At 34.5% G+C, this 26433-nt stretch overlaps 3 protein-coding genes across 8 annotated transcripts; all 3 read left to right on the top strand.

The window, feature by feature from the left end:
- The first annotated feature begins 189 nt into the window (after nt 1-189).
- LOC130934965 (protein transport protein SEC24 A) lies at nt 190-8185 on the top strand. Of its 4 annotated transcripts, none has more exons than XM_057864480.1 (14): nt 190-388; nt 684-1822; nt 1910-2048; nt 2555-2745; nt 3281-3388; nt 3486-3689; nt 4423-4654; nt 5221-5370; nt 5502-5658; nt 6005-6132; nt 6224-6546; nt 6631-6804; nt 7305-7539; nt 7761-8185. In XM_057864480.1, the coding sequence occupies exons 2-13, from the start codon at nt 821-823 to the stop codon at nt 7530-7532; spliced, it is 3036 nt and encodes a 1011-aa protein (XP_057720463.1). In that variant the 5' UTR covers nt 190-388; nt 684-820; the 3' UTR covers nt 7533-7539; nt 7761-8185. The 4 variants fall into 4 exon arrangements, with proteins under 4 accessions (XP_057720463.1, XP_057720464.1, XP_057720460.1 ...); XM_057864481.1 differs by having other exon boundaries at nt 7727-8185; XM_057864477.1 differs by having other exon boundaries at nt 7305-7545.
- An 8620-nt stretch (nt 8186-16805) lies between these two features.
- On the top strand, nt 16806-22137 carry LOC130933479 (shaggy-related protein kinase alpha). 3 transcript variants are annotated; one of them, XM_057863116.1, is made up of 13 exons: nt 16806-17044; nt 17561-17726; nt 17836-17928; nt 18926-18985; nt 19109-19381; nt 20068-20142; nt 20284-20340; nt 20448-20588; nt 20667-20717; nt 20934-21029; nt 21146-21229; nt 21423-21525; nt 21624-22137. In XM_057863116.1, exons 2-13 carry the CDS (start codon nt 17622-17624, stop codon nt 21704-21706), a joined length of 1221 nt encoding a protein of 406 aa, XP_057719099.1. In that variant the 5' UTR covers nt 16806-17044; nt 17561-17621; the 3' UTR covers nt 21707-22137. The 3 variants fall into 3 exon arrangements, with proteins under 3 accessions (XP_057719099.1, XP_057719098.1, XP_057719100.1); XM_057863115.1 differs by having other exon boundaries at nt 16812-17044; nt 17558-17726; XM_057863117.1 differs by lacking the exon at nt 16806-17044 and adding an exon at nt 17134-17459.
- An 826-nt stretch (nt 22138-22963) lies between these two features.
- On the top strand, nt 22964-25125 carry LOC130936082 (polygalacturonase At1g48100-like). Its single transcript, XM_057866063.1, has 6 exons — nt 22964-23355; nt 23461-23628; nt 23707-23751; nt 23858-24065; nt 24149-24230; nt 24508-25125. Exons 1-6 carry the CDS (start codon nt 23014-23016, stop codon nt 25013-25015), a joined length of 1353 nt encoding a protein of 450 aa, XP_057722046.1. The 5' UTR covers nt 22964-23013; the 3' UTR covers nt 25016-25125.
- The last annotated feature ends 1308 nt before the right edge of the window (nt 25126-26433 follow it).

Here is a 26433-nt window from a genome sequence, read left to right as displayed (position 1 = left end):
CTTAGAAGAGCGAAAAATTTATGCACGTTTAACTAATTTAATAATTTTATGATAAAACATTTATTTTTTTGGTCAGCGTGATTTTACTAATATTATTTGTTTTTGTTGTTGGGTCTCTGTTGTAAGGCCCAAGATAAAAGGGCTAACAGAAAAATAGAAGGACCCAGGTCTGGTTGTCACTGACAGAAAAAAATAAATAATAAAAAATAAAAAAGGGCGAGGAGAAGGATGGAAGGACTGTGAGATGGTGGTGTGATGGTCGCACTCGCATCACGCTCAGAAAAGGGAAGAGTTAGAAAAGAAGGGCAGTGCTCGAGAATTGAATATTACTATTATTGAATTCCAAACAGCCTCTGTCTCTGCCTCTCCGATCCGAATCGTGAACTCGGTGAGTATGTGTATCCCTTCTTTCTTTTCTCTTGCGATCTCGATTGGTTTCCCGATCTCTCTCTCTCGAACACACACACTTTACAATAAATACAGGGAAACAAACTCTGACTACTGATCAATCACTCTTCTCAAATCCAATTTACCTGCACCAATTATCGATTTAATTTTGTCCTACAGCTTCTGCTGCTTTTGGCTATTATTTGAAGTTAGTTTTGAGCTCTCAATTGGAATGCATTCGGTTGCTTCTCTTTATCTGCTATTACACATGTCGAATTGCATTCTTTCTGTGGCAGGGTTGGTGATGGAACAAAGCTTTTGATCGAGTTTAAAGCCAAAGGGATTGGATTGGATTGGATTGGGTTGGATTAGATTAGATTAGATTATATTAGATTGGTTTTGATTGAATTGGATTGGATTGTGCTGTTTATCTATGGGGACTGAAAATCCCGGTCGTCCGGGCTTCCCTGCAAGACCTACTTCTTTGCCTTTTGCCGCCGGTCCGCAGACTGCCACACCTTTTTCATCAACCGGGCCTGTGGCTGGATCAGAGCCTCCTTCTTTCAGACCTACTGCTATGCCTCCTCCTCCTCAGGCATCCTCGCTGTTTTCATCTTCAGGACCTCCAGTTAGACCAGGCGTGCCTGGTTTTAGACCTGCACCGCCAGGCACGTTCAATGACCCATCAGTGCCTCCTTCTCAGCCTCCATCGGCCAATGCCCCGCCTGCTGCTGGGACTTTCCAGCGCTTTCCACCCCCACCGTTTTCCTCATCAGGTCAAGTGCCTCCGCAGCAGCGTGCTCCATTTGTGGGGCCACCGCCCATCCAGCAATCTGGAAGTCAACCACCATCTTTTCCATCACCTCCACAGCCTCAGACCCCTTTTGTTCAAATGGGGTCACCCCCACAGAGTATCAGTCCTGCACCTATGGGCTCAAATGTGCCTCCCCCTACACCTACATATCAGCCGCCTTTTCCTGGATATGCCCGCATGCAGCAACCTCCACCTGCACATTCCTCTTTCCCCCCGAGTCAAGGAAATTATGGACCTCCCCCACCACCAGTGTCTTCTCCCTTTTTGCCTCAGCCAGGAGGTTATGCTCCATCGCCCGCAGTGGCTGCTCCTCTAGGCATGCAGCCGCCAGGATCTGGTCCCCCTATTGGTGGCATTCAGGGCTTGGCAGAAGACTTCAATTCCCTTACAGTGCAAACTCGTCCTGGAACAATGGATCCATTGTTTGATTCCAGTGAACTTCCCAGGCCGTTGGATGGTGATGTGGAGCCGAAGAATTTGGATGCCATGTATCCTATGAACTGCCATCCCAGATATCTAAGACTCACAACAAGTGCAGTTCCTAGCTCCCAATCCTTAGCTTCAAGGTGGCATCTGCCTCTTGGAGCAGTTGTATGTCCACTCGCAGAACCTCCGGAAGGGGTTAGTGCCTTTTTACTTGTTTGATGAGCTGCAACACACTGGTAATGTTGTTATTTTCCTTAGTTCATCACTGTTCATTGTTTTCAGGAGGAGTTGTCTGTAGTTAGTTTTGCTCCTGCTAGTGTTGTACGCTGTAGAAGATGTCGCACATATGTTAATCCATATATGACATTTACAGAAGCTGGAAGAAAATTCCGCTGCAATGTCTGCACGTTACTTAATGATGGTACTTTTTACTTCCATTGTCTCTTCATTTCCTTTGAAAATTAGAAGGTTTATAGAAGAAATAATGGACGGAGTAAGTCTCTGCTAAGCAGATATGAGATGTTATTTGAAAGTGATCAAAATTTCAGACAAACACATTTTGATGATGAGAAATGATCTTTTTAGTCACTCTGAAAATCCATTGTTTGAATTCTATTTGATGTTTGGCATATACTTATCATGTTTTTCCTTTATAAGTGTCACGTAGTGTGGTGTCAGTGCTATGGTTGCAAACTTTGGTTTCAAAGTTTTTGGACACAATATGTTCTGTTGAATAAGTTATTACTATTATTATCATGATACCTTGAGCACAGCTGAGATATAATGTGAAACTAGACTGGTGTCTGCATGCCTGATGAAGAATTTCTGTGATGGTAGTTACTTGTTTACAACAAATACATCTTGTATATTGCAATTGGCTGAATACTATCTGTCTTATGATGTTAATACATTGAGTCTCATGTACAGTTCCTAGTGAATATTACGCACAATTAGATGCCACTGGCAAAAGAGTTGATTTGGATCAACGACCTGAGCTTACAAAGGGTACTGTAGAATTTGTTGCTCCTGCTGAGTATATGGTGCGGCCTCCTATGCCCCCAGTTTATTTCTTCCTCATCGATGTTTCGATATCTGCTGTTAGAAGTGGCATGATTCAGGTGAGCAGTTTATTTCTGGTGCAATCTATAGCTTGAACTGCATAACTTCTGTTTCTGAATTGTTCTGTGGTTTTCAGTTATGTATTTATTTGATATTTATGACTTACTTTATTTGTATTTTGGTGATCGTTGGGTGTGTCCTGCAACTATAGATCAGTTTTCTCTAGATTAATTTCGTGTAGAAATACTTCTAGAGGAATGGGATTTATTTTGGGAAGTGGGAATGCTATCCAAACGTAAGTCTGACAGATCAAGTTTTATGTGGATGTTACAATGGCTATATGCAATGGTAGAATGTTAAACAAGCAGTAAATTTTTTATAATCAAATTTGTAAATGGAAACTTTGGGTTGAAGAAGTCACAAAGTTAAACAAGTTTTTTTTCTTATCTAAACAGCCATTGTTCCATAATCACTTGAAACATTAAAAAGGAAAAAGAAAAAAAAAAAAAAGATTTCAGCTTCATGCTGCATTTTGGATGTGTTTACCAAATGTACTTGAGATCTCGTTGTTCAATTTTATTGTTCTTAATGCAGATTGTTGCTGAAACAATCAAGTCATGCTTAGATGAGCTGCCTGGCTTTCCACGAACACAGATAGGGTTTGCAACTTTTGACAGCACTATACATTTTTACAATATGAAGGTTTGCAATATCATTAATGTTATGAATAATGACATATCTTCACGTTCACCGTAGCTGCCAAAATTTATATTAGTAATTCTATATTATGTGTTTGCAGTCATCCCTGACTCAGCCACAGATGTTAGTAGTCTCAGATCTGGACGATGTATTTGTTCCACTGCCAGATGATCTTCTAGTTAACTTGTCTGAATCAAGAAGTGTGGTTGAAACCTTCCTAGATAGTTTACCATCCATGTTCCAGGACAATGCTAATGTGGAATCAGCTTTTGGTCCTGCTCTCAAGGCTGTATTTATGGTTATGGTATGTTATTTCCTTCTCAACATTCAACGGTGAATCTTGAATATTTGTTTTCCTTATAAGTAGCAACCATATTCTATATTCTATTTAGTATTTATGCTGTTGATGTGGAAAATATTACACTTAATTTGCGAGATTAATTCTCATGGTCAATTCCCTAGAATTGGAATATAGTTTCTTGCTTGGTTTCAACTTTCAAGTTCCAATTTGGGCAACTAACCTACTAGAAACTCACTTAATAAAACAGATACAACATATAAATTTGAGAAGCAAGTTACATGCAGATTTTTTTTTTTTTTTTTTTTTGGGGGAGGGTGGGGGAAGGTGAGGTTACTTTGCTTATGTAACCTTAGGATGGCAAAGGTGGAAATGGCATATAATGCGCTGGTTCAACTAAGTAATTTGTTTGGGAGTAATTCAGAAGAGAGAATGGAAAGGCAAGGGAGGGAGGTGTTCCTCTAAAGTATGCAGTTAGATATTGACTGATACGCAATTCCTTTCTCTTCTCTTATTAAACTTTTTGAACAAGCCCTATTATTATCATGTTGTATTTCATTCTCCTCCTGATCCTTTCATTCTTAATTTGTCGTTCCCTTCCATTCTCTACAAAACTCTATGGCCCAAGGGAATGCCATCAGCTTGGAATGTTTACTTTCAGTACACTTGTTCCCATATATTCAATAATTATATTTTATATGCTTTAATTTTTGATGGTCTTTTTATTCCTCTTCTGCAGAGTCAACTTGGAGGGAAATTGCTTATTTTTCAAAACACACTTCCATCTCTTGGTGTTGGCCGTTTGAAATTACGTGGAGATGATTCTCGTGTTTATGGGACAGACAAAGAACATGTGTTGAGATTGCCTGAAGATCCATTTTATAAGCAAATGGCTGCTGAGTTTTCTAAATTCCAAATATCAACAAACGTGTATGCATTCAGTGATAAGTACACTGACATAGCCTCCTTAGGTAAATTTTTACTATCTCTTCTAAGTTCATTAACATACTATAGTCTTGAAGAAATCTAAACTCGATGCTTTGGATTAGAAGACTTTAAAGCTTAAACTGATATGTATGATGGTTCTTTGTTAGCCTAGCATTCTTTTATGATGTTTTGCCCACCCACTGACCCCCCCCTCTTCTCTCTCTCTCTCTCCCGAAACCAAAAAAAAAGGAGCTTTGGCCTCATGCTCTTGAAAATATTTTTTGGGGTATTTTTTGTAACTTTCCAAATTAAGTATTTGAGTATATCATGTTGAGCAGACTTGATCTGCACACTACACGTGTGTGAAATTAGTTCATCCCTCCATTTTGACCACTGAATATATGTGAAATGCTTAGTCAGAGTTACCAAAATATCCAATATCCATTGATGGGTGGTTATTATCTGTACATAATATAAGCACCTTTTGTTTCCCCATAATTGTTAGATTTGATTCTCTTAGCATGACTGATCTTCTAAGCACTTATTTGCATCCTAATGATCTTATATATGACATTGTGTATGATATATTTATACTTTACCCTCTATCTAGGAACTTTGGCGAAGTATACTGCTGGTCAAGTGTATTACTATCCTGCTTTCCAATCAGCAATTCATGGGGAGAAATTGAGACATGAGTTAAGAAGAGACCTTACTAGAGAAACCGCATGGGAAGCTGTAATGCGTATTAGATGTGCAAAAGGTATGTGCATTGATTATGTTTTGAAAATCTTAGCTTTTCATGTAACCGACTGAGGGATAAGGCTTTGGTTTTGTTGTTGCTGTGTCACACAAAATGAATACACACTACCTGATAATTATCTCTGTTTGTAGGTGTTCGCTTCACAACTTATCATGGAAACTTTATGCTAAGGTCCACTGATTTGTTAGCACTCCCAGCTGTAGACTGTGATAAAGCCTTCGCCATGCAGTTATCTCTTGAGGAGACATTATTGACAACTCAGACAATGTATTTCCAAGTTGCATTGCTGTATCCTTCAACCATTCTTGAAGATATTTTGTTATTAATTATAGTTTTTAGCCATTCGAGTATTTTTCAGTTATTTCCCCATATGATGATTATCTCTATTTGAGATAATGTCTTTAAGAAGTTAGATATATTTCTAAAGTGTTTATGCATTCTTTTCTTTGCACATGAAACAATATATACTTTTTGAAAGACATTCAAATTATGTTATCATTGCTTTCTTTTTCTATTATTTGCTCCTCACTATTTAGATGTCTCCTTGCCTGATATTGAGTTAACTTCGATAAATTAGTGATGATTAGAATATAAAATTTTTAAAAGACAGGTTGCATCCTTAACAACAACATAGATATACAGCATCTTGTGGAGAAAGGCGTATCAGAGTACACACAATGGCAGTTCCAGTTGTTACAGACTTGGGAGAGATGTATCGTTTGGCTGATACCGGTGCTATTGTATCCCTGTTTAGTAGGCTTGGTATGGTAAATACATATTTACTAGTGAGATCATATGCAATCATGTATCACAATTTCTTCCATCCTTCTAAACACTTCCTTTTTGTTTGCAGCTATTGAGAAAACATTATCCCAAAAACTAGAAGATGCACGAACTGCTGTGCAACTAAAAATTGTGAAAGCCCTGAAGGAATATCGAAACCTTTATGCCGTGCAACATCGCTTGGCCAACAGAATGATATATCCTGAGTCTTTGAAGTTCTTAATGTTGTATGGATTAGCTCTTTGTAGATCAATGGCTCTTCGCGGAGGGTTTGGTGATGCTCCCCTGGATGAAAGATGTGCTGCAGGGCACACAATGATGGTTCTACCAATAAAAAGACTGTTGAAACTTCTCTATCCTAGTTTGATTCGACTTGATGAATATCTCCTGAAAGTATGCATATTGCCTTTCAAACTTTACCAATAAAATGGCTTAGTTATCCTATTCTTGAATTATCTCTTCTTGTGTGGTCTCTAGGTGGACCTGAAAAGTATTGAGAGAAGGTTAGCCTTGACCATGGAGAACTTGGATTCTAGGGGCCTTTATATATATGATGATGGCTTCCGGTTCATTTTATGGTTTGGCAAGGGGGTTTCCCCTGAGATAGCTAGAAATTTACTTGGGGCAGACTTTGCAGCAGAATTATCAAAGGTATCGAATACTCCTTCTGCACGACAATAAATTCATATTATTTGCTTTTTAAGGTAGGGGAGGACAGGGCTAGAGAGAATAAGGCTTTATTGTAGGTTGTTGTCAGTTGGAGCAGCTTCCTCAATCTTTTTGAACACACCCCCCCCCCCCCCCCCCCCCCCCCCCCAAAAAAAACAAAAAGTATAAACTTTGGTTGTTTCCTTTTAATTCATCAACTATTGATTATGAATTCTCGCCAATTCTTAGATGTGTATTTGATTTGGAAAGTATATTTTATGTTTGAATTTATCTATACCAAGTTTATATTTTGAATTTGATTTTTATATATGATGGTTCCTAACCTTGTGAATACTTTTTCACTTCTTTGTACTCAATCTTAGTATCAAAATGTAGTAGAGTAGATATACTTGTTGCTCCGTTATTTTTCTGGCTAAACAATTTGTAATCCATTTGGTGCATGTGTGCATGTGCTATCTATTTTGGTCTTCTTAAATGAACAGGCTACACTCAGTGAGCATGATAATGAAATGTCAAGGGGGCTGATGAGGGTACTTGAGAAATTCAGAAACGCAGATCGTGCATACTACCAGCTGTGCTACCTTGTGAGGCAAGGTGAACAGCCCAGAGAAGGATTCCTTCTTCTTACAAACCTTGTTGAGGACCAGATGGGCGGTAATAATGGTTATTCGGATTGGATGCTACAGATATCACGACAAGTTCAGCAATGACATTAATGTATGGGTAGGTACTAACTGCAATCTTTTAGTTGGAAATTTTAGTTGCATCTGGTGAGTTTTATTAGGGCAGTCAATGGACACTAAGTTTTACCTGTTTGATATATTAATGCATATTTGCCAGTAAAATGTGTTTGTGGTTCTTAAAGTGAAAATTCCTGTGTGTTTTGTTGAACCCTCTTTGACAGCTTGGCTATATATATATGCATTGGTTTCTGTTAGGATCTTTATCTATCTCAAAAGCGAGGACTATTCCTTTCTCCGTCGGGAATAAATCGATTCTAGCCTTCCGGGTGCATCGTGAAGCAGGGATTGTGGACTTGGTGGATTGGTCGTAACTCGTGAGAAGGGTAACTTTGGACTTTGAACTGTTTGTTCGCCCTGAGATGTGTGTTGATTAGATGAACTCTACAATAGTGATTAAATCAAACGTTCTTTCCTGTCTTGATATATAGATGGGAAAAAAAAGACTGTTTTCCCTTATTTTTCCTTGTGAGATAAGTTATCATTTTGTGTCTTATATTTCCTTAGTTGTTATTCTTTCATTGTAGAGAAAGAAAGTAGACAGAGAGAATAGATGACATGTGAAATCAGTATGCAAAATCTTGAATTTTGTTTGGCCACGATCATTATTTATTCTGCCGTAAGGATTGGAAACCACCCCCCTCCCCTTCTCTCTTCTCTCTTCTCTCTCTTTCTGCCTTTTTTTTTATAGGAAAATTGATTTTTTTATCAACACCTAAGTTGCATGTTAAAATGATTACATTGTCTAGAACCTTATGTAGGCCACGTCTCTGGTGGCTCCATTTAAGGTGGCTATTGGTGACTATATATTGACTCTTCAATTGAGAGTTAACATGTGACATTATCTATTAGAGTGATTAAATGAGAAAAAATGATTAAACATGATATTACGACAATCTCGATATATTAACTTATGCCCGTTTGAAAATTTATTATATCTTATTAATTTTATAACTAAAATATATTACATGTTACTTTTTCATTGTAATTAAAATTAAATTAATTTTTTTAATTAAAAAATTCTCACTTTTTTTTTATTAATTTTACAACTAAAATATGTTATATGACACTTTTTTATTATAATTAAAATCAAATTTTTTTTTTAAAATTAAAGAATTTTTTTTTTCTTTCTACTAATTTTATAACTAAAATTTGTCATATGTTATTCCCTCATTATAATTGAAATCAAATCTTTTCTTTTAAAATTAAAGAGTTTTTCCTTTTTCTTTCTTCCTTTTTCTATCTCTCTCATTCTTTCAACTACTCTATCTATATCATTATCAATGACTAATTACGAATTTGACAATCAAAATGTGCAACATGACATTTTTTATTTACATTTAATTAAAATTAAAATATTAGAATTGAAATTGAAATATACCTATATTATGTATCATATATTACTATCTAATTTAATAACCAAATGTGTCACATAATACCCTCTTACTAAAATTGAGAGAAAATATTTTTCTCCAAAATTAATAAACCCCCTTCCTAAATTTTCTCATCTACCTCTCTCAATTTTTTTATTTCTCCCTACCATTTTCACTCTATATATAATTTATATTTTATATTAATAATTTGACAAATCAAAATATTTCATCCGATATTTTTTATTACAATTAAAATAAAATTTTTTCTTCTAAAATTAACAAATTCTCACTCTTATTCTTCATTTTTATCTTTTTCTCCATTTTTTCTCATTCTCTGTTTGTTCTACTTTTTTGTTTTATAGAAAATAAAATTAACAAAATAATATAATTTCAATAAAAAAATATTATTATTATATACATATTTTTTAGATTTTTTTTTAATTTTAAATTTTTACTATTTATTTTTTTAATTTATATTTTGATTTTTCTAATTTTAAATATTTATTACAAAAAATATTAATGTTATAATTAAAAATTAGAATCAAAATTAAATTGTTTAAAAAAATTAATTTTAAATTAATACATATTCCCTCATTGTAGAAATACACATTTTTAGATCGTATAAAATTAATACATTAATTATCAAAAAAAAAGAATTAACATATTTATCCAGTTTAGTTAACACATTTACTTGAGTGTAATAGAGTCATAAATACGATCAATAAAATAATACTTTTCTAAATATCAAACTCTCATAAAAATCACGCACTAGCCATCATAGCCACCACACTGGAGTGGCCACCGCAGACAGCACCCCTTATATAATTGTTTATTTGGACAAGATCCCAGGATATTACTTTGGAAAATTAACGTGATTAAAAAGAAGTGTTTAAAAATGCACTAGTAATTTAATGGATGGACTATGGAATATCATTTATGAATGGAGAGAGGTGTAAGAGTGCAAGTCATTTTCTTTCTTTTTGTATAATTTACTATACTGTGGCTTCCGCTCAGATGATGATGAGTTGTTTCCCTCTTTCCTGGTCAACATAAATTCAAATATATCGCATTGGTAAACGGCGATGTATCGTTTAATACATAGCTAATGCTGTTTGTGGCCTTGTAACCAGCGTCTTCCAATAAAATTGAGCAATCAGGAACTCGCACACTTTTGTTTTGGCAGAATCAATATTTCAGAAGACTCAGTTTGTTTGACCCAAAATTTAGAAAGTGTGTCAGATTGGAAACCCGAAGAAACAGTTACAGGTTGATCTGGCTTGAGAGTTGAGAATCAGTCTTGACCGGTTTGAAATCCAGTCCTGGTCCTAGTTTCATTGACTCAATCCCTGAAATGACACCACTTTATGGCCTAATTAAAATGTGTTTCTTAAGGTTATGGTCAAATTATTAATATTAATATTTATTCTAAAAATATATTTTAACTAACTTCTTATTTAGTTTAAGATGATATAAGTACAACGCTTTTTAATTTACATATGGATGCATAGAAAGTGTAGGATTTTGATACAAGGGTAGAGAGTGCTTCATAAAATTGTGGTGTCAAGGAGACAACTCAGACTCTTCGAATTTTAAGCATAACACGCACGGTCCGAGTAGCTTACATTTGGTTCAGACCAGTTTTCAATTCGAACCTTTCGAGTTCTATAAAATTCACAGACCGTCCGATTTGCAATCACACCAATCGCACGGTCCGAGTTGAATGCCACACTCCACACGCGTCGCTCTCTTGTTGATTTCCGAAGGATGCCCCTAAAACACAAACAAAGACCTTTAACCCTCTCTCACCATCCGATAACAAAATACATCTCTCACATTTCACTCTCACCTTGAGTCACTTTCTTCTTTCTTTATGTGAAGCTGAGTTTTGCATGATGGAGGAGAAACAATTATGTCCAAAAAATATAAAGTTAAAGATGTTGATCGATCTGAGTTTTATATTATTCATTATCTCAGTGATCCTGATTATGTAAGTTTTTTATAAATTTTTTAAAATTTTATAAGTTTTTTTTATGTTTATAATTATTAATATTAAGAATTTAATTATTATGATTGTTGTTAGAAATGTAGTTGAAGAATATAAAAATAGAATATTATGACTAATTTTTCAATATTTGTTAGATTTTTTAAAATTTTTTTTACAGATTTTTAATTAGAAATATTATTATTATTAAGAATGCGTTATTATTATTGATATGTAGTTTTCGGCTGTAATAAAAAAAGAACTAAATAGAATGATTATTCAGTAGAGAATGTTATTTTTTTAATTTTTTTATTAATTTTTAGTATAATTATGTGTAAGTTAATCATATTTAAATGTTTTTTTAAAAAATTAACTATAACTGTTATCGATGAATTTAAATGTTATTGTTATTGTTATTGTTATTGTGAGAAAGTGTTAATGTTGAATGATTAATAGGATTATTTTAATTAAGGCATGTTAGATTTTTTATTATGACAATGTTTAAAGTTTTTTAATTATAGTAATTATTATTATTAGCAAGTTAATTATTACAGTTGTTAGAATATGAATGATGGCATATACTGATTGTTAATATTTTTTATTATTGAGAAAAAAATGTTTAACAAATGAGTAATTAATATTAGATATTATTTTAGATGTTGTAATATTGTTGAGAATTTTGATTAAGAATAAATGTATTAGTAATGAATTTTATTTGCAGTTATGAATAATTTTAAGGATTAATTAAATAATTTTAGAAGTTAGAAGAATTAGTTATATAAGGATTCAGTAAAATGATTGATGATGGTAAGTTAGTAATTGTTAATTATATGACTAGTAATTTGTTATATTTTTTTTTGTAGAAATTAAGAATGTTGACATGTAACCACCCAGTTCTTTCGGATCGATACAACGATAGGGTGGAGGAGAATTTATGAATTACCGGGTTCTATCATGTGTCTCAGATTGGGATAGTGCAGTGTCAGAAAGCATTGGTAAATGCTCTAATTGAACGTTGGCACCCAGACACACATACGTTTCACCTTCTCATTGGTAAATGTGCTGTGACTCTTGAAGATGTGGCTCTAATTCTTGGTCTTCCCACAGATGGTCTTTCAGTTACAGGGATGACAATGAGTAGTTTTGAAGCCATCGAGGCAGAGTGTTTACTTCAATTTGGGGTTGCACCGCATAAAGAGGACTGTAGATCAAGCTGCATAAAACTAACCTGGCTGCGGAATCTAAAAGAGAATTTAGAATTGACTGATGAAATCAGTATATAGAGGTATGTGAGGTGCCACATTATGTTGCTGATCGGGACGATCCTGTTTGGGCATAAGTCTGGGACAGGTGTGAACTGGAAATTTCTACCATTGCTTCGTGGTTTTGTCAATATTGGACACTATAGTTGGGGCTCGGCATGCCTAGCACACCTTTACAGGGCGTTATGCAGGGCATCTCGTTATAACTGTAAAGAAATAGATGGTCCTCTAACACTTCTGCTCGGTTGTGCTTGGATCCGATTGCCATATCTATCGCCGCTTCAAAGAGAACCCCGCAGTTTTCCACTAGAAAACATGTAATATTATGTTACAATGTACCCGTTTCTTGATATTTAAGATTCAGTTGAGCTAATTGAGAACATCATATTAGGTGGCGTAACTGGGAGCGTGGTGACCGACGATATAGATATCTGAAGCTAGCTCACTTTAGGAAGGCCTTTGATAAACTTCAGGAAGGCTAGGTGTGTTTTAATTAAAGAAGTATTAGTTTCGGGGTTATGGGCTTCGACAAAACTATGATTCATTGTTATTGTTATTTGAATTGTGGGTTGTAATCATGAGTTTCTTTTATTTTTCCAGTTTGTCTGGGTTGCCTATGCTGTGGATCGTGTGGATCCGAACATAATTCCTGCTGAACTCTACATGCAATCGGTTGTCTGGAGCGTTACAGTTCTATTGGTGTCATTTGAATGTATCGAGTGGCATGCCACCGATAGGGTCAGGCGACAGTTCGGTTTCGTTCAGGGAGTACCTACTCAGGAGCAGAATTTGGATAAGGCGCATGGAGAGGTTCTGACTGGTCCTAAGAATCTTAACTGGGCCACGGCACCGACTCATTCAATTTGGGTGATGCATTGGACAAACATGTATCACTACGTTCTTTCTGAGCTTCCCATGCCTTCACAGCATCCATTGGATACTTACATGAACTGGTATCGATCAAAATATGGGGACCGCTTAGCCTTGTCGAATCTTGTGGGTGAAAAGAATGATGAAGGTAACCAGGACATGGATGCGGGTAATGAGGATATGGATGAGGGTAATCATGATACCGATAAGGGTAGTCAGGATATGGATGAGGACAATGAAGAGCACGAGCCACATATATCACCTCCAAATCCGCCTCCACAAGAACAACCTAAGTTCTTAACTGAGTATCTACCTCAGACACAGTTCACCCCATCATTTCCAGTACAGCAACAATATTGGGGTATGTCACAGTTTGAAACAAGTGATGGAACTTCTTTTAGCCAGTTGCTTGGGTTCACACCTTTGAACTCTTCAAAAGAGATAATAAAAGGAATAACAACATCTAGTGGGTTTTCACAAATAAATTTTACTCCTTCAGTCGTTTGTAACAAAATCTGACCAAAATAGTATATTTTTAGTAATACTCTGTCACTCATTTTTTTCACTCACCACAAAAGAAGCATAACCTTAGCCTTAGCTACTACATTTTCAAAATCAAAACTGAAAAAACTAGATAGAAGAAACAGAAGAAGCAGCCGTTCAAGAAGGAGGAAGACGCAACTAAGCTCCCACTAGTTCACTTCACACTTTTATATCACCATCTTTAAGGAACTCGCACCCTACGACTAGGTTAACTTGAACAAAAAAAAAGTGAATTTGGACCATCCGATTTCGTCTTAACCGTTCCACAAAACAGAGGTTCCGAGTTCAATGTTTCCCAATTCAAACTCTCAGCTACGAACTCAGATCGTGCGATTTGCATTCGCATTCCTTAGTTACAAATTCGTATGGTCCGATTTCAACTATCCGAAATTTTACCTCAATTACCAAACAAATCGGACCGTGCGATTTGTTATTAAAAAATATAAAGTCAAAAAACACGCGCTGTCCGAGTTCTTTCATATTACCCTGATAAAAAATTATCCTACATATATGTCTAGTCCCCCATAAATTCATATCCAAGCATAACACACACATGCCCTCTATTTCTATAAAATTGAGCCTCGCCAAAATTATGGTGACACTTTTAAGTTCCAAAATCACATAATGTCAGTTGCAGCCTACAAGTTGACTGTCACGAGAGGCTTATAATCTAGTCCATAAATAATAATAATAATATTCGAAGTATTTACTTAGTACATAATATTACATTTGGTGTAGTTTTCTTGTAAAGAATCTTTGTAGAGTTTCATATTTAAAAATGAACAATTTTGATGAAATTTTGTCAATAGATTTTGAAAAGATAAAATTTTTTTTTTCTGGATCTCAGTTTTAGACGTGTTTCATATGTTAGTTTATTATATATTATAAAGAAAAAATATTAGATGAACAAATATTTTTGTAATTAAGTTCACAATTAAACCTTAGGTCTAGTTTGGGTAAATTTTTTAAATAAGTTTTTTCGAAAGAAGAGTTTAAAATATAACGATTTTTATTAATAGCAACTTATGAATAAGTTATTTTGTATTTAGATTTTTAGATATAGAAGTACTTAGTTTAAAGTTTTAGCATTTGAAATTTTGGATAAATGATTCAAAAAATACAAATTTTTTTTACACAAGAGAATAGATATTAAGCTCTATATCTTATCTGTTTTGGTATTTTATGTCTTAATGTCACGTTTATTTGTTGAATTTGCTGAATTAATTACATACTTTATGCTTAAAAAATTGCTTATATTGATTAGAATTTATTTATAATGTACTACATTTTAAGTTCATCCATCTGCTATAATACTATGGTGGATTTTTGGCTTTCCTCCATGAACCGTCATTGCAATAAAAAACTATGCCCGCAAGTCAAAAAATTCAATAATCAAATACCATTTTGTCCTATCATACACTCATTATCAGCATCAACGTTACAAAGAACAATAGGATCTATTCCATCTTTACAATCAAATCTCTGTTTCAGAGCTCGGTTATATTTGACAAAAACAAAGTCTTGCAACTTCTGGTGCTCAAGTTTGCTCCTCCTCTTAGAATGAATCTACAATCAAATTGAAATAGAAAAACAAAAATGTGTCGATTTTTGTTGATAACTTGGTGTCATTTCATGAAATTATTAAATTGTAAAGGAGAAAACCACTTAAGAGTTGAGATTTACCACTTGTTTTAAGAAGAGAGGCAGAAGAGAAATTTAGGATTTCTCTTAATGTTATATATACATGAGAGTGAAAGTAATTTTAGTAACTGAAAAGTCGCAGACTAAAAAAGGACAGTAAAAATACGCATATACCTCTTTTAAATCCATCGTGGATATTGTTTATAGGAAAAAACCGGATTTCAGCATCCACATAAGATCTCAGCAGGATTTGCCGAGAAAAGTTGAAATTTGACCGAGATCCTGCCACAATACCAGTTGGGATGGCTGGGATGAAAAAACCAATATCTCATCTGATCTCGTCTCAGATGCGTGCTGGGATGGGGTGGGTTGCCTCAATCCCATTAGGGTCCCATGGAATTGACTGCTATCATAGGTAACTCTGCAAATAACATAGGTCTACAACAATCAAAATTTTCATTTCAAATTATTATTCAGAGTTGTGTTAGATCACATATTATCACATGCTTTTTCTTTGTTTAACGATCTAGAGAAGAGTAAAAACCCGGATAGATTTAGTTGTTTGTTTGGTTCCATCTTAAGCTTTTAGTTAAAGTCATAACAGTTTAATCCCAAAAAGAAAGAACAGTTGGCCTAAACTGCCAGAAACAATTAATATCCGGGTTAACCGGGGATAGGATAAACCAAAAAAATTAAATGTATCAGTTTGAACAGTCAAAGAGAGTTGCCATGCTTGTCGCAGATATTTTTTACTTTTGTAATTAATAATTTTTCCATCCGTAAATGGCAATGCATGATTGCATATATCCAAGAAAAGAAAAATAATAAGTATATATAGCGAACTGGATTTCTGTTTATATTTTTAAGGATAATTCAATTTCTTACAAAATTAATCTCTAATCATTCACAAAGTGTAAAACTATTTAATCCATAAAAAGATGGTTTTAAATGAATGTCTCAAAAAATAAATAATAAATAATAATTTTATTTTTATCTGTTTATTAAAAATCACATAGTCTTTTAAAAGAATAATTATTTATATAAAAATATTTTTATGTAAAAAATAATAATTAATTTTTTTTAAAATAATTTAATATATTTAATTAAATTATTTAATATACATAATACAAATTTATGTCTTAATTATTGTCGGATGTGTGAATAGTAAACACTAAAGATTAGTATTTATTCCATAATAATAAAAAAATTATTAATATATGTTCTAATGACATATTTTACTAAAATTATTAAAAATATAATATTTTTATATTTTAAATATATTAGATAAAATTTAATTTTAATATACTATTTGTATAAAATAACATTACATATATATTCAATTATATAATATTATATCAATAAAAATAACTATAATTTATATTAACTATATAAATAATTATTTAAAAAAATAAATATTATTAAAAAATTATATAAAATATTTTATAGTATTAATATATTAAAATTAAATTCATATTAAATATATGAAATTAAGAAGCAAAATAACTAAATAAAAAAAGAAGGTAGAGTTTGTGGTTTGACTGAGGAATGGATGTATTGGTCTTAGATGTATAGTAGTTAGTAGACCACACAGTAAAGCAGAAACACTATTTGTCTTTCTTGCAAAATGCACAGTCTCTCACACACAAATTTCATAAACATAAAACTAAAGAGAACCAACCAACGAACCTGTCTGTCACCTTCTTCGATCTAACCCACCTCACAACCAAACCTCCTTCGCTTTTCATCTTCATTTTCATTTTCATTTTCATTACATAACATAATATGCTTATGCTTATGCTTATGCTTCCCAAGGTATATTTTATATTCTATTATCTATTTATATTTCCTTCCTCTTTCTTATTACTTGTTTCATTTTTTGCTTTTATGCCATTTACTTTCCTCAATTCTACTTTCGATCCTCTAACCGATATAACTTCTATCTTTTGCTTTTTCCCTGAGCTGAAGTCGCAATACTTCTCTTAATTAATTTTTCTGCACTCGGATCGGGTTTTCCACCTCCGTTCTGCTATTAGGATCTCTTTTTCATTTTTGGGGAATTTTTTTAAATTTTGTAATTTTTTTGGCGGGTGTTGCGACGAGGTGTTTTTCGTTGGATTTGTGATTCCTACGGATGGATCTTTGAAGTTCACTCAATGGGAAAATGAAGGAAAAAATTGCATTTATTGTTTTCATGTATTTTTGGACTTAGGTTTTCTGTGCGTAGAAGGTGGTACTTTACTGTTTTTGCTTCAGTTTCATGCTCATTTATTTAGTTTTGCTTTGATTAAAAATTAAAAAAGATAATTTTGTTGCTGTTGATTCTAGAAGGCAGATGAGTGAGTTTTGAGCTGTTGAAGAAGTTGCAAGGAAGTGAGGGAAGAACCTGAATATGGCGTCTGTTGGTATGGCACCAACATCAGGCGTGAGAGAATCAGGTGGCGGCGTTGATAGATTGCCGGAAGAGATGAACGATATGAAAATTAGGGATGATAAGGTATGCCACTACACTCTGTTAATTTCTTGGCACAATATCCCTTTTCTTTTTGTGTTTTGTGTTTTAAAGTTTCAGAGTTTAGTTCTTTATGGTTTGGTTCATCTTGCAGGAAATGGAAGCTACAGTTGTTGATGGCAATGGAACGGAGACCGGCCATATCATTGTAACTACTATTGGTGGTAGAAATGGTCAACCAAAGCAGGTACATCTTCTCCTTCTATCTTTTTCCCCTGATATATCTGTGGAATGCTTTAAATAATCTAGCTGATAACTAGTTTATTGTCTCACTTGCTGTGTTGACATGGTGCTTGGATGATGTAGGCTAGTATATAAACAATTTAATTCATTTGGGGACCTTATTTTTTTTGAATATGTTATTTTCCCCTATCTTGTCTTTTATAGATGTTGTGACGAGGAGTGTGGGGATTTGCATGAGATTTAATTTAATTTATTCTGTTTATCCTTAAAATCAAAAGTGTGTTATCCTCAAGATTTGGTTATTATGCCAGCTGTACTGCATGCTGACTTGAATTTTTATACAGTGAATAGCACAACTGTGTGCTGTCTTCAACATGTTTATGTTGTGCTTTGTCATTGGTAAATATCCTCTCCCATACGTTAGGATATAGATATAGTTAATATATCATATATTAGGGTTTTATTTTCATCTTCATCTTTTATTTTGAAAATGCTAAGGAGACAATAACCCAAACTTATCTTATTTAACTAACATCCATAATTTCATATATATATATATATATATAATTACACCCTTGTTACATCTGAAATTACTCAATTATTCTAGCAGTAATTAAAGAATACAAAATAAGGTAAGTGGTGATTAAGAAATGCAAAATAAGGTAACATTGTCTCTCAAAACATTTTCTCGGCAATACTAGTGAGACAATAATCTAAAGTTATCTCATTTAATCTAACATTCATAATTTCATGCATGTAACATCTATTATTACACACTTATTTCGTCTAATATTACCTATTACAACGGTAATTAATGAATCATGAATGCAAAATAAGGTAACTTTGGGCTGATTTATACTGATTTTTATTGTCTCCCAAACATTTTTATTTTGTTTTGTTTCATTTAAGTGTATTTGTAAATTATTATTCCATTTTTAACATAAATGCTCATTTATTGCGGTAGATTAATTGAACACCTTTCTTAATTCTTAATGTTTCAGACTATAAGTTACATGGCAGAGCGGGTTGTTGGGCATGGATCATTTGGGGTTGTCTTCCAGGTGCTGATTCCTATACTGTGTACTGGATGATGTATCGTTTGACCTTTCAGATGCAATGTCAATGTGCCTCTGATGCTGATTTTATTTATTTATTTATTTATTTTGGCCTTTGTAATTGTGTAGGCTAAATGCTTGGAGACTGGTGAAACTGTAGCTATCAAAAAGGTTCTTCAAGATAAGAGGTATAAGAATCGGGAGCTTCAGACAATGCGTCTGCTTGACCACCCAAATGTTGTCTCTTTGAAGCATTGTTTCTTTTCAACCACTGAAAAGGATGAACTATACCTTAATTTGGTACTAGAGTATGTTCCTGAAACAGTTAGCCGTGTGATCAAACATTACAACAAGTTGAGCCAAAGGATGCCACTAATATATGTGAAACTCTATACGTACCAGGTATGCGTAATTGTGATCCCTTTATCAGTTGTATACTGAGGAATATCTGTCTTAAACTGTTAATGTTATAGATTATTTTCTAGAGTTCTATACCTTGATTTTGCTCAAGTTTTGGAGCATGCATTGAACATTAATGATGAATCTTAAAAGCATGCTACCCCGGTTCTTATTTTTTTGTTCTTTTTAATAAATCATAATCTCATCTTGATGAACAAGTTGCAACTAGTTAAATGAAATGTATTTAGTATTTAAATATTATTATGAACATAAAAAGGAATTTAGAAGCCTGATCTCTGCAATACTTTCCTTTCAAATCCATTCCATTTGAGTTGGCATTTTCTTCAGCATAATTATGGTCATATATATTGTGAAAATGTTTATTATGCCTTACTTAAAAGAAAAGTGGATGACACCTAAAATCAAACAATCTTTTTAATAAGGTCAGTTGACACAAAAGGTGTTAATTCTCAATCTTCACTTTGCTGAAAGTTGCTGCTTCCTACAATTGATTGACTCATGGATACCAGTTCACAAAGTTGAATTACTTGTTAAAAATAGCAGTATACTCATTTCATTGCATTTTAGTTTGGGCAAGGGTTTTTTATTTTCTATTTCGAGATCATGTGTTCTCCTTCCTGTAGTAAGCTCTATTCTGAAGTGTTATTGGTTTTCTTATTATACTGCAGATCTTTAGGGCACTCTCTTATATACATCGCTGCATTGGAGTCTGCCATCGGGATATCAAGCCTCAAAATCTATTAGTATGAGTGTTATTTACCATATCTTCTCATTGATTATATTTTTCTCACTTGTGTTTCAGTTCTCACAGTGTTTGCTGTAGCAAAAGTGGGTTATTTCCATCTCAAACTCTATTATTGCTGACTGAAAGCTTTTCTGTCCAGGTCAATCCACATACCCACCAGGTTAAATTATGTGACTTTGGGAGTGCAAAAGTCTTGGTACGTTTTTTATGTGTTTTTTCTCCTTCAACATTCACCTTAGAGCTTCATCAGCTGTCCTATTTACAACAGTTTACATTTACTTTGTTGGTCTGATCTTTTGACAGGTAAAAGGTGAACCAAATATATCATACATATGTTCTAGATACTATAGAGCACCTGAGCTTATATTTGGAGCCACTGAATATACCACAGCTATTGATGTTTGGTCTGTTGGTTGCGTATTGGCTGAGCTTCTGCTTGGACAGGTTAGTATCAATTGATTGGAGTTCTTTTTATTTTTCATTTGGCATCTATAATAACAAAATTTATTTTTCCTTTTCCAGCCTTTGTTCCCTGGTGAGAGTGGAGTTGATCAACTTGTTGAGATCATCAAAGTAATCTTTCTAATTTTTTTGGTTGTTTGTTAATGCTGCTATTTTTTCCTAATTTGCATTGAATCCTTTGAAATTGGTAGACTTGGATGGGTTATGTTAACTAAAGCTGTAACTTGTAACATCATATCATGCAATTGATAAAGAACTGTCACTGTTGAGTAGCCTTGCTGATTTGCCATGACATGTAAATAAATGTTCCATTTGTTGTTTCAATAGGTTCTGGGCACTCCAACGAGGGAAGAGATTAAGTGCATGAACCCTAACTATACAGAATTTAAATTCCCACAGATTAAAGCACATCCATGGCATAAGGTAGATTCAATAGCTTCTGTTTTATAAAATAATATTGCTAACCACACCAAAATATCTGTTAACTACTCTTGTTTAGCACACATCGTAACATAAATTTATTGATTTGCTACTACCAGATATTCCATAAGCGCATGCCTCCAGAAGCTGTTGATTTGGTCTCAAGACTACTACAATACTCACCTAATCTGCGTTGCTCAGCTGTGAGTATATGATTTCTTAGCAGGCCTAATAGTTCTGGAATTGTATCCTAATCTGGAACTAGTACTCTCCATTATTATGTAATGGTCCACAAACTGTATGGCAGTTCTATAGTTTCTAATCTAATTAGTCATGGTTGTCTCCCGTCCTCTTAAGTTTTATAGTGGGTTCTTATTTTGTCTATAACTGGTGCAGTTAGATGCCTTGACCCATCCTTTCTTTGATGAACTTCGTGATCCAAATGCTCGCTTACCAAATGGTCGTTTCCTTCCACCATTATTCAATTTCAAAGCTCATGGTATGATAATAATTCAAATAATGTCATTGTTTTTGTGACTTTATTGCCATCAATAGTTCTGGCTGATTGTTTGGGTTTATTTTCTGCTTGTGCACCAGAACTGAAGGGGGTTCCAGCGGAGGTATTGGTGAAATTGATTCCAGAGTATGCGAGGAAGCAATGCCCGTTTCTCGGCTTGTGATAAAAAGATCATAAAATGGAACAAAATTGCATCTGCGGTCCACATATGAATGCTACTCCGTGTTTCCTCTATTTATGTTGTTCTATGAAATATGTTCCATTTGCCTATCTTTGTTGTATTTTCGGTGTCTTTGTAAAAACAGATTGAGATATATATCGGTACTCAAATATTTTACCCAATGCTTGATGGGTATTCAGAGGAACACCGACCGTGTTTTCATGTACAACAGCAGATTGTAACATCGAATAGAAGACCAAAATGTCATGTGTTATATATTTGTGGATACAATGATGGGGTGGCAGACTTAGTTATGCTCTCCATGTTAGTTAGTTCTGATTACAATTCTGTTGTCTCGATTATCTTGGGACAAAAGCAAGTGCTTTGAATATCATTGTTTCAAGAAGAGACAAGTACTGTCTTGTTCGTGAAGACATTCAAATGTTCAACTGTGAAGAGTTTTAACTTTTAAGTCCCTTCTATCTAGTATCTACTATCATGGGGATCTTAATGACTACATTTTTCACTTATAAACAGATTTGATTTGCCCAACATGCATTGCAAATTCAAGTAACGTGTTTTCTCTGAGTCATATCCTAGTCAAACAATGTAGAAGTCACTAGAATAGCTTAGTAGTTTCAATGGTGTCAATGTACAATAATAACAACGTTGATCTTAACAGGAGAGTTGTCGTAGTCTACACAAATGTTTCCATTGAGAATAACGAAATGTGTATTATTAGCTAAAAACATGAGAGAATGTCCATACAACCAGATCTTATAAACTAACCCGAGACTATCAATAACAATGAAAGGTTGGCAAATCCTCACTTGTGGAGTCAACTTGCTGCATCAGAGTGCGATTCTACTCCCCAAACGGAGTGGTCAGTTTTGTGTGATGATTACAATGTAAGACTCAACCATCCACAAGAAAAGCAGCTTCCACTAAGCTCAAAGATGGTGCTAAGATAGTTTAGAAGTGTCTTCATTCCAAACCATTCTAGCAAATCACTAATCACTATAGTGATCACTCATTTTACTGCATAAGCTTGACCCTGCTTCCTCGTTTCTTTGATCATAAATCATAATGCCCCACTAACTCTGTCTATGTGTAGCCAATGATAGTGACATTGCTTGTTTCAAAATCCCAGTGGTTCCATCAATGTTCAAACACAGTATTAACTCAATTTTTATGGCTAGCAATGAGATAGTATATATAGTGGCCAAATATGTTGCACTCTAAATAGCCAAGTGAACTAATACTATGTTTGATCGTTCAAACTTAGCTACTTAGAAGCTTAACCTATAAACATGATATTCTTTCTGTTCAGAACTCAAGTTTTCTTAATATTAGTAACATGTTTGTTATTTCTCCCAATTTATGGCAGGCTTTCAATGTCCCTCATCTCATTCTCTCCTTCTCCATCACCTGAGGGAACTGGTGAAATAGTCGAAAGATCTCTTGTTTTCGATGTAAGATCTTTTGGTGCAGTTGGGGATGGTGTCTCTGATGATACACAAGCATTTCAGTTGGCTTGGGACACAGCATGTCGAGCCGAAGAATCGCGAATTCTCCTTGTTCCCAAGGGTAATGTCTTCATGATACAATCTACTATATTCACAGGGCCTTGTGTATCTGGCCTTACTTTTAAGGTAATGTCCTTATGTCATATTAATATTTTCTGCAAAATATTGTTACTATTAGTACATGGCTAAATATATGACGTGTGCTTTAATATTTTTACCATTAATATAAAGGTTGAAGGTACTATTATGCCACCCGATGGACCTGATTCATGGCCGAAGAATAAAAGCAAGAAACAATGGCTGGTTTTCTATAGAATCAATGGATTGACAATGAAGGGAGGTGGTCTTATTGATGGCAGGGGAGAGAAATGGTGGAACCTCCCTTGCAAGCCTCACAAAGTAAATAGTTTCCCATTTTTCTTTCTCTCTTTACCTTTTGAGGTTTAATATTTCTGTGCTTACATTTCCATTGAACAGGGTATTAATGGAACAACACTACCAGGTCCATGTGATAGTCCTGTGGTAAGTCACATATTAATAACTGAATCTTGTTGATTTTTTTTTTTTTTTTTTGAGTGGCACATAATTTGAGGAGCTTATGAATGAAATTTGAATCCTTGTTATGCAGGCCATCAGGTTCTTTATGAGTTCTAATTTGAGAATAGAAGGACTAAAAATTAAGAACAGTCCAAAATTCCATTTCAGATTTGAAGATTGCCAAAATGTACATATTGAAAAGCTTATCATAAGATCACCTGCTCTGAGCCCCAACACTGATGGGATTCACATTGAGAACACAAACAATGTTAGGATTTACAATTCACTCATTTCCAATGGTAATTCAAAAAACTATCAAAATTTAAAACTTGTCAATCCCTATATTGCCCTTGTTTGTCTTCATTCTTATCACTGTATACAGGTGATGACTGTGTGTCCATTGGAGCCGGTTGTTACAATGTGGACATCAAGAATATCAAGTGTGGTCCAAGTCATGGAATTAGGTACACTTCACTAGTAGCTAGTTACCATAAGGGTCACAAGCATGAAGCATGGACTACTCAGTTTAAAATCTTTCAAAAAATGCTAAGAACAATAAATAATCTTGTAACGTTGACTCTAATGTGTACTATGATTACTCGTAGTTACATGAAAGTCATGAGTATATTTTTCACGTAAAATATTTTACATGTAAGTATGTGATATATTATATTTTATTTCTATACCAAAACTTATTGTGTTCCATGTAACTATGGATTAATAAGTGGTATTTGATTGCAGCATTGGGAGCCTTGGGAACTACAACTCGCGAGCTTGTGTGTGGAACATCACAGTGAGTGAGTCAGTTATTAAGAACTCTGATAATGGTGTTCGGATCAAAACATGGCAAGGTGGAAGAGGTTCAGTGTCAATGGTAACCTTCGAGAGCATTCACATGGACAATGTCCGCAACCCAATCATCATAGACCAATACTATTGCCCCTTAAAGAACTGCATCAACCAAACCTCTGCGGTTTCAGTGTCCAATGTGTCATACTCAAACATAAGAGGCACTTACGATTTCAGAAGCTTCCCTATGCGCTTTGCATGCAGTGATTCTGTTCCATGCACAGATATTATGCTTTCTCAAGTGGAATTGTTTCCTTCACAACAAGGCCATATTTTGACCAACCCCTTTTGCTGGAATGTTTATGGCACTGTGAGCACACTGACAACACCACCACTTTTATGCCTTCAAGCGGGACCTCCATTAATGCTGCCTCAACATGATGTTGTGCCGTGTTATTAGACTTATACTTTAATTAATCTTGAGACCAAAAAGTTGAATACTTGAATGTTCCAATTACCCACTTTCATTCCCTTATCCAAAACGCTTTGAACTATTAAATGGTCTCTATAACAAACATATTTTTTAAGTTTTTTTAATAATTATCTAATAGTCTTTATTTAATTTTAATTATAAATTAATTTTTTAACTCCGCCTATATATGTTATACTTGCAATACATAGCCGGTCTCAAGTTCAGATAAAGGAAGAGAGTTGTATTAAGTTTTTGACAGTCAACATAACAACTTAATTAGTCAAATCTTCATGACATGGATCAAAGACGTTATTGCGCTAAAATTAGGTCGTTGTCCAGAAGCAATGCGCTGTATGGCTCGCGCACAGTGTCAAATGAGTAAGAGCCGCTGCATCAGTGCCCAGGTGTAGTGTTAAATGAGTAAGGATTCCTGCGTTTTCGTGAACGGACGAAGGTAAATAAGCTAGTTCACAAAGAAAAAGGTAAATGTCGGGGTGACAGAAGGTTGAGATTTGGGACATGGAACATAGACACTCTAACAAAAAAATCTATGGAGGTGATGGATACCATGATAAGGAGGAAGATTAACATCATGTGCCTACAAGAAACAAAATAGGTTGGTGCGAAGATTAGAGAGTTGGATACTTCCGAGTTCAAACTTTGGTATACGGAAAAGGTAAAGAATAGGAATGGGGTAGGTATTATCATGGATAAGAAGTGGAAAAAGGAGGTAGTAGATGTGGTGGGAGATCGGATCATCTCTATCAAACTTGTGGTGGAAGGAGGTACTTTTCATGTGATTAGCGCCTATACACCGCAAGTGGGTTCGAAAGAGCAATACAAGATAAGATTTTAGGAGAATCTTGAGAGTTTGGTCTAAGACATACCTTCGAAAGATAAGATTTTCTTAGGAGGAGATTTAAATGGCCATGTTGAAATAGAAGTGACTGGATATAGAAATATTCACGGAGGCCATAGTTTTGGGGTGGTCAATACCTAAGGTAAAATTATTTTGGACATTTCTTCGATCTTTGATCTCCTCATCACAAATACATGTTTTAAAAAGAGAGACGAATATCTTATAACCTATAAGAGTGGCATGACAAGCTCTCACATCGACTTCTTCTTGTTGAGGAGAGTCGACCGAAAATTTTGCATTAATTGTAAAAATATTCTGGAAGAGAGTTTAACAACACAACATAGGATGCTTGTCATGAATTTTCGTGTTGAGAAAAAATGGAAGAAAAGACATCATACGAAGAATCTAATGACGAGGTGGTGGCAGATGAAAGGTGAGGAACAAAGAAGTTTCCTAAGATAGATAGAAGAAGAAGCAAAGTGGGATGGAAACGGAAGCGCGGAAGAGATGTGGAGAAAGATGGCAGAAGTTATTAGAAGAACAGTAA

This window comes from Arachis stenosperma, chromosome 6 (genome assembly GCF_014773155.1).
Source record: "Arachis stenosperma cultivar V10309 chromosome 6, arast.V10309.gnm1.PFL2, whole genome shotgun sequence".
In the NCBI taxonomy this organism is placed as follows: domain Eukaryota; kingdom Viridiplantae; phylum Streptophyta; class Magnoliopsida; order Fabales; family Fabaceae; genus Arachis; species Arachis stenosperma.
This window is presented reverse-complemented; position numbering and strand designations above follow the sequence as displayed.